At 47.9% G+C, this 8,532-nt stretch overlaps 1 protein-coding gene across 1 annotated transcript; it reads left to right on the top strand.

Moving 5' to 3' along the window:
- The first annotated feature begins 4,418 nt into the window (after positions 1–4,418).
- On the top strand, positions 4,419–5,417 carry LOC142827777 (olfactory receptor 52M1-like). Its single transcript, XM_075923527.2, has one exon. It carries the CDS (start codon positions 4,419–4,421, stop codon positions 5,415–5,417), a length of 999 nt encoding a protein of 332 aa, XP_075779642.1.
- Positions 5,418–8,532: the final 3,115 nt, after the last annotated feature.

Genomic DNA, 8,532 nt, shown 5'->3' with positions numbered 1-8,532 from the left:
ACTCTACCACAAGAGAGTGTCTACACTGCCATGTGCTTTTGCACAAGAGCGTCCATGGCAGTGTGGACGCTCTCTTGCACAAGAAAGAGCTGATGGCTATTTTAATCATAGGGGCTTCTTGTGCAAAAAATTCAAGTTACCTGTCTACACTGCTCTCTTCTGGCAGAGCTCTTGCGCAAGAGGGCTTATTCCTCAGGGGGGAGGAATAACTCTTCCAGAAGAAGCCCTGTTTTACAACACTTTACTGTAAATTTACTTCTGGAAGAACACTCGTGCAGTGTAGCTGGCAAGTTTTTGCGTAAGAATGGCTGTTCTTCCGCAAGAAGCTGCCAGTGTAGACATAGCCTAGACCTGGGAGGTCAGTTTAAGGTACACAACTCCTGCAGTGCCACCCACATCAGTTTTCCTTAAGCCTAGTCTTGCTGACCACACAGCAGAGACCAATGGAAACAAATGATTCTATTGGCTTCCATTGCTCCTCACAACTGCAAGTGTACAGATGCCGGCTGGAGGTGCCCTCAGTGTTTGGTTTATGGGTCTATACTATTGCTGGACTGAGGAACCGAGGAGGAAAAGGGACATTACACAACCTGCTTGGGGTGGGACTGTTGCTCATGGTTTCGGTTATGAACTCTGTGGTATTTTCCCAAATTACTGCCAAGTTACTTCCCTCCCTTTTATTAAGAGTTTCTTTTCTATAATAAAGAATTCGATACCGATGATAAACCCTGTGAAAATGTGGAACATGTCTGAGTCTGGAAAAGGTTTTGTGATCATGTAGTAGTACATAAGAAACTCCACTAACACCTGAACACTGGCTCAAATCTTGTCACAGCAGGGGACCCACAAGAAAGCTGCTCTGCTCTGTGGCAGGGTGAACAGAGACACGCCACTTCACAGCACAGAGGAGTAGCCGTGTTGAGTTATCACCTGCTGGAGGAGCACAATGATTGACAATACTGCACAGACACAAAGAGGGGCTTTCTAACGACCCAGAGCAGGGGCACTTGCTGAGTTGTGAGATCACTAGGCTGATCCATGCAGCATTCCAAGGTACACAGAATGTTACAATAACACAAGGGGATAACCCTACAACGTTTTGCAACACTTGAATGCTGGTTTGGAATACAAAAGAGAAGTCTGCTCTGGGATGGGTGCTGGTGCATTGTCCTCTCCACATTGAGGGAGGGATGGGTAATACATTGGAACTGGGCAGTCTTCCGACCAAGGCATGACAACACTGCTTTGGGGTCCTAGGCTCAGGCATTGCACACAACTGGCTGCAGCCACTGTATTGCCGGTTGATGACTGGCTAGGGAAAGCCTTCCTGTGCCCCAGCGGATAGTGTCCTTGGTTGTGTTAGCGCATCTTCTGGAACAGATTGCTGCTTGTCACAGCCTCGGTGTGAGAGGGAGCCAGAGACACTGCCAAAGGCTTTAGCTGCACCCTAGCTCCAGGTTACTCTCCAGGCAAATGACTCACAACTACCCAATAAACAGGCATCACTGAAGCTCGAATCAATTTCATTCTTGTCCTGGGCTCAGTTACTCCCAGGGGGACTGAGGTTACAGCAGAGAAGTCAGGACTCTGGTGTTCTCTTGGTCACTGTCTGTGACATTGGCCACGTCACGTCTCCTGCGCCTCTCTTTACCGATCTGTGTACTGAGATGTTCACTGGGACTTTCCTTTGCTAGGGGATTTGCAGATCCTTCAGAAAGTGTCCCTGTTCCCATCTATCCTCAGTCATCTGTCTGGAGACCTGTGTGGATACGATCTTCCCTTCCATCCTGGGCGCTTACAGGGTATCACACGCTAGGGAGATGTGGATATTATCACTCGTTTTCTTGCTAATCAACTATAATTGTTAAACACAGAGATATTCCCAGAGCAGCCAATTCCTCCCAGCTGAGCCCAGAGATTCTCCTCTCCTTCTGGGAAGGGCCCTTGATTGCTGTTTACTTCTAAACACGGATAAATAACAGAGAAGCTCAGACAGGCTTGTCTCCAGCCTGGTTACCATCAGATGCCGCTTCTCCCCCCGATGCTGAGGAACCGAAGAAGCATTTCAAAGCTGCATCATAAACGGTTGACATCACAGTGTCGGCTCTCGGCGTGGGATGCTGCTGCAGATGCTGTCGTGAGCACAGCTCCCTCAGGAAAATTGCCAGGGAAGACACGTCCCTCTCAGAACTCACAGGTACCAGCTCTGGCTGATGGGCTCCCCTGCCCCACAGAGCTAGGGCCGCTTGGGCAAGATGGGATTGACAATCTGGGGCGGTTTCCTTTCTGCACAGCCATTAAACATCCCAGAGCCCACGCCAAACACAATGATCTAGTATCAATTACCTGAATGTCCCCCTTTCTTGCACCCCTGCCTCCCCTCCTCAGGCTCATGGCCTCCATCCCTGGGTGGCTGCATGTCCGTGACAGAGTGGATCCTTCGGGGTGAAAACGTTTAGAATACGTATGATACAAATTCTGAGACTCTGGTCTCACCGAGGCAAATGTCCCCTTGGAGCAAAAACTGATTAAAGCCCTTAGGAGCCAGCTGTGTGTTACTACACAGAAACGGTCACCTCCCCTTGTGCGTTTAGGGCTGTGTTTGTTCACGGGTGGGAGCTGCTCCCTGACTTTTATCGGCTGGAAAGCATGGAGGTGCTAGGGCTCTTTACCTGAATAATTACAAGGTTTTTTTTAATGAACTCAAGACTTCTCTCCTAGCTTCATTCATGAACTCTGTGGAACTATATTGCCTGAATTTGAATAATAAAAAAAAAGCCTGCCAGAAGCAGAATTTTCAGTCTCAAATCTTAATGTTTGGCAAATGTATAAGCAAATCTGAATGAGGTCTTCTCTTTGAAGGATTCAGATAGTCTTTACTAAAGGCTAAAATGGCCAGCCCATTGGCCACTCCTAGTCAGCTAAACTATTTGCTCCAGCGATGTATGTGGCAAGGAGTTCCACAGGTCAAACATGGGTTATTTTAAGACTCCGGTTTGATCAGTGTTATATGTTCAGATTTGCAATGTACAGTAATTTGTCATTTAACACTATCGAGATGTTTCAGAAAATGATTGTGTTATATGAAAACGTGTTATGCGAGGTCAATTTTCCTATTGAAAAGAATGGAAAAGGTGGGGGTTGTGTTTCAAGCAGTGGTGTCTGTTGGGACCAAGGCATAAGGTTGGGGGAGAAAGGGGACTGGGTTACAGCAGGGAGGGGAGGTGTTTGGCTCTGGGGAAGGGAAGGGGAAGAGAGGAGAGGGGAATTGGGATGGGAGTATGCCCCTGTGATGGGTTAACGGGGACTTGCACTGCGTCCGGCGAGGGGGGATCGCCGGGGAACAGCGCGGTGAGTGGTGAACCCTCTGCCCCTTTGCAGGGAGGCGGGGGAAGCCCCGTGCATCCGCTGTCAACGGGCCAGCTGGGGAAATCGTGTTATTCCAGGGATGGTCGTGTAATTCAAAAGACGTTCCCTAAAAAAATCCCTGCGCTATCTCAAAAACGTGTGAAGCAGGCACGTGTTAAATAAGGAATTACTGTAATTGAACGTCCCTGCATTGATGCATTATGAGACAGTAAATACCTGTCTGATCTACTTGTCTTATCCAGAGATCCATAGGACTTATATCATCCTATAGAATCCCAGGGCTATAAGAGACAACAGCAGGTCATCAAGTCTAGCCCCCTGCCCAAAGCAGGACCAATCCCAACTCAATCATCCCGGCCAGGGCTCTGTCAAGAAAGGACTTAAATCCTCTAGGGATGAAGATTTTACCCCCTCCCTAGGGAACCCATCCCAGTGCATCACCACCCGCCTACGGAAATAGTTTTTCCTAATATCCAATCTAGACCTCCCCCACTGCACCTTGAGAGCATTGCGCCTCGTTCTGCGTAAGGTTCGAAGGGACCATTAGACGATCCAGTCTGACGTTCTGTAGTACACTGGCCCCTGAAGACAGCTGCGACCCCCAAGAGGGTCGTGACCCCTGGGTTGCACATATGCTGGTCTAGATCACCCCTGACAGGTGTCTGTCCAATCTGCTGTTAAATATCTCCAGAGATGGAGATTCCACAACCTCCCTAAGCAACCTATTCCAGTGTTTAACCACCCTGACAATTAAGGAACAATGAGGGAAAACAAGTGTCCACGTTTCTGTTTCTGCTGGTGCCTCTATTATGTTCTCTCACACCACAATATTTAACAACTCCTGACACACAGAGTATAGTAAAATAATGGAATTGACATTCATAGGGTCAGTTGTTCGTAATTATTTCTCTGAACAATGACCAATCTTCATCACCCATGGGAACAGCCTCCAGTAATAGATGTAGTGTCTAATATCGACATTGTCTCTCCATCCAGGACCATCATCTGAGAGTCTGGGCACATACAAGAAGTTGGGGAACATAAGGTGCATGAAGGAGACGTCATTGTACCTCAGAGTTGGACAACTTCTGCCCTACGCCATGTCAGATTCCAACACCACTGTCTTCACCAACCCCTCCAATTTCATCCTGCTGGGCATCCCTGGCCTGGAGGTGGCCCATGTCTGGATCTCCATCCCCTTCTGCACCATGTATGTCATAGCCCTTGTGGGAAACTTGACCATCCTCTTCATCATCAAGAGGGAACAAAGTCTTCATGGACCCATGTACTATTTCCTCTTCATGCTGGCCACCACCGACCTGGTCCTGTCCACTTCCATCCTGCCCAAATCGCTGAGCATCTTCTGGTTCAATTCCAGGGAGATACATTTTAATGCCTGCCTCACCCAACTCTATTTCATTCACTGCTTCTCAGTGATAGAGTCTGGGATCTTCGTGGCCATGGCATTTGATCGTTATGTGGCCATCTGCCATCCCCTGAGACATTCCACCATCCTGACAAACCATGCTGTGGCCAAGATTGGCCTGGCTGTATTTCTGCGTGGTGGCATACTCGTAATTCCCCATCCTGTCTTGGCAAGGTGGCGGCCATATTGCAGATCCAACGTCATCCCACACACACACTGTGAGCATATGGCCGTGGTGAAGCTGGCCTGCTCTGACATCAGTGTCAGTAGCTACTATGGCCTCTTTGTGGTATTCTGTGTCATTGGTCTTGACGTGTTTTTTATTGGCCTGTCCTATTTGCAGATCCTCAGGGCCATCTTCGGCCTCCCCAGAAAAGACGCCCGGCTCAAGACTTTTGGGACTTGCAGCTCCCACCTCTGCGCCATCTTAGCCTTTTACATCTCAACTATCCTCTCCTCCCTCATTTACCGGTTTGGCCAGAACGTGCCCCTGCATTTCCATGTTCTCACTGCCAATGTGTATCTCCTGGTGCCCCCCACGCTAAACCCCATCATCTATGGGGTGTTGAACAAACAGATCCGGGACAGGCTGTTTTGGCTTTTTACTCATAGAGGGACCTAAAGTTTTCTTCTGTTGCTCTGGCTCTCAGGCTCCCTGAAGTACTGCCTGGTGCCATGGAACAGGGATCCCTTCTGTGAATCCCTTTCTCAGAAGTCTTAGGCTACGTCTACACTGCAGGCTTTTTGCACAAAAACTGTTGCACGCCCACACTGCCATGTGCTTTTGTGCAAGAGCGTCCATGGCAGTGTAGACACTCTCTTATGCAAGAAAGCTCTAATGGCCATTTTAACCATAGGAGTTTCTTTGCCTGTCCACACAGCCTTCTTGCACAAGAGCTCTTGTGCAAGAGGGCTTATTCCTCGTGAAATGAGGTGTACAGATAGTTCGGAACAACTACATAGTTCGAACTATCTAGCCCGTGCCGCGTGTAGCCGCGCGGCACGGGGTTCGAACAAGCCGGCTTTTAAAAATGGCGGAGCCGGCTTTATGCTAATGAAGCCCAGGAAATTCAAATCCCGGGCTTCATTAGCACGTTCGGTATGCATACATTACCCTCCTAGTTCGAACTAACGGGGTAGTGTAGACATACCCTCAGAGAGTAGTTAATGGTCAGCGTCATGCTGGAAAGGTATAACAAGTGGGGTTCCACAGGGGTCTGTTTTGGGACCGGTTCTGTTCAATATCTTCATCAACAATTTAGATACTGGCACAGTAGTTAAGTTTATTAAGTTTGCAGCTGGTGCCAAGCTGGGAGGGGTTGCTAGTGCTTTGGAGGAGAGGGTCATAATTCAAACTGGGGGAGCAAGGGTGAACATTTGGAAACACTTCCTACCTGTCATGGTGGTTAAACAATTATTTACACTGGGCTTGATAGTAAATAAAAGTGATTTTATTAAGTACAAGCGGTAGGTTTGCAGTGGTTATTAATGGGAAAGCAGAGCAAAGTAGATTACAAATTTAAATGGCAGGAAACGCTTGGCTAATTCTGACACTGAAACCTCCATATGAACTCATTACAACCTCACCCTAAAACTGTTCCCTGTCCAGCTAAGCCTCCAAACTAGGGAGCCATGCCAGCCAGCCAGTCAAAGACAACGACCCTGCTAAACTTACCATTGTTTTATGGATTCCCTGTTACATGGGAAGTTACCTGGCCAGTCTCTACCAGTTAGGGAGGTCATGTGACTTCCTAAGACCAAGCACTGCTAAGATTTAAAGGACAAAAAAGGGTGCTTACATGCGAGTGCCCAGACCTTGAAGTAGCCTTGGAAACACCCTTGATGACTTTCCTTTGCACAGTTAATACCATAAAGCACCCCACACTCTCTAACTTTACACACAACAATGACACACACCCCACAATAAGATACACAGACCCAGCAGATTAGGACATAAGGATTGACAGGTTACATGACGCCATTTGTCCTAAGCACCGTTGAGTGACGTATATTTGGTCCATACGTCCATTTCCCAAAGTACGGGGGAGTCCGTCACAGCCTTTCTGGAGCGTGTTCCCACATCTAGTCTTGTGCCTGGCACTACTTCGGAGCGTGAGTTTCTGCAGCATCCACCCAGTTCTTGCCAGATTCTGCCTGGCTTCAAGTGGACAGGACATGACTTCGGCTCACTTTGCTTCCTTGCTTTATACTAGCAAAGCTTGGAAACGACGTTAGTTCAAGCCTCAGGCCTTGCACCAGGCCTCGGATACAAGGGCTTATGTTTCAGGCCCGCTTCCTACTACACTTGATTTGAGGCAGGGACTTACACCGTGGTCTCTCAGGTCCCATAGCGGTGCCCCAAGCACCAGGCAAAGCACTATTCTGGGTGGAGCTCACAGTGTGTCTGCTTCTATCTGTTCCACTTTCGACAAATACACATTCGGTGGAGCAAGGATGCGAATCGGAGTCTCCATCCATGAGAGTTTTCTAAACTACTGGACTATGGGATTCTCTAAAGGTGCAGAGACACTCCCCGAAAAGCCCCACAGTCTAGCCGTACCCTATGTCCCTAGTTGCGGTTTCTCTGCTTTCAATGCCGAGCCACCGATGACTGTCAGACTTTTCCATGCCAGCTGTTAGAGCCCCTTCAGAGCTTCATTGCTCCAAAGCCTTCCCCTAGATCAGCTGGGGCTGGTCCCGCTTTGAGTGTTGGGTTGGAATCGATGACTCCTGAGGTCTCTTTCAAAACTAATCTTCTATTAGTTGCAACTTCTTTGGAGGATAGGGACATAATTCAAAATGACCTTAGCAAGTTAGAGAAATGGTCAGAGGTAAACAGGATGAGGTTTAATAAAGAGAAATGCAAAGTGCTCCACTTAGGAAGGAACAATCAGTTCCATACATACAAGATGGGAAGCGACTGTCTAGGAAGGAGCATGGCGGAAAGCGATCTAGGGGTCATAGTGGACCACAAGTTGAATATGAGTCAACAGTGTGATGCTGTTGCAAAAAAAGCAAATATGATTCTAGGTTGTATCAACAGGTGTGTTGTAAGCAAAACTCGTGAAGTCATTCTGCCGCTCTATTCTGCACTAGTTAGGCCTCAGCTGGAGTACTGTGTCCAGTTCTGGGCGCCACATTTCAAGAAAGATGTGGAGAAATTGGAAAGGGTACAGAGAAGAGCGACAAGAATGATTAAAGGTCTAGAGAACATGACCTATGAAGCCAGGCTTCATGAACTGGGCTTGTTTAGTTTGGAAAAAAGAAGGTTAAGGGGGGACATGATAGCGGTTTTCAAATATCTAAAAGGGTGCCACAAGGAGGAAGGAGAAAATTTGTTCCTCTTGGTTTCTGAGGACAGGACAAGGAGTAATGGGCTTAAAGTGCAGCAGGGGAGGTTTAGATTGGACATTAGGAAAAAATTCCTAACTGTCAGGGTGGTCAAATATTGGAATAAATTGTCAAGGGAGGTGGTGGAATCTCCCTCTCTGGAGATATTTAAGAACAGGTTAGATAGACATCTGTCAGGGATGGTGTAGACGGAGCTTGGTCCTGCCTTGAGGGCGGGGGGCTGGACTCGATGACCTCTCGAGGTCCCTTCCAGTCCTATGATTCTATGATTCTATGAATTCATGGAAAAATTTCTACTTTTCCCAGAGGATCACACACAGCACCTGCCAATTGACGGACTATTTCAGCTCTTACCTAAACACACTATTACAGATGATTCCTATTCA

This window comes from Pelodiscus sinensis, chromosome 1 (assembly GCF_052426305.1).
Source record: "Pelodiscus sinensis isolate ZL-2025 chromosome 1, ASM5242630v1, whole genome shotgun sequence".
Lineage (NCBI taxonomy): Eukaryota > Metazoa > Chordata > Testudines > Trionychidae > Pelodiscus > Pelodiscus sinensis.
The sequence above is the reverse complement of the archived record's forward strand: the minus strand, read 5'-3'. Positions and strand labels throughout refer to the sequence as shown.

Coding starts and splice junctions, on each gene's coding strand:
- LOC142827777 (XM_075923527.2), top strand. CDS start 4,419: ATGAAGGAGACGTCATTGTACCTCAGAGTTGGACAACTTCTGCCCTAC.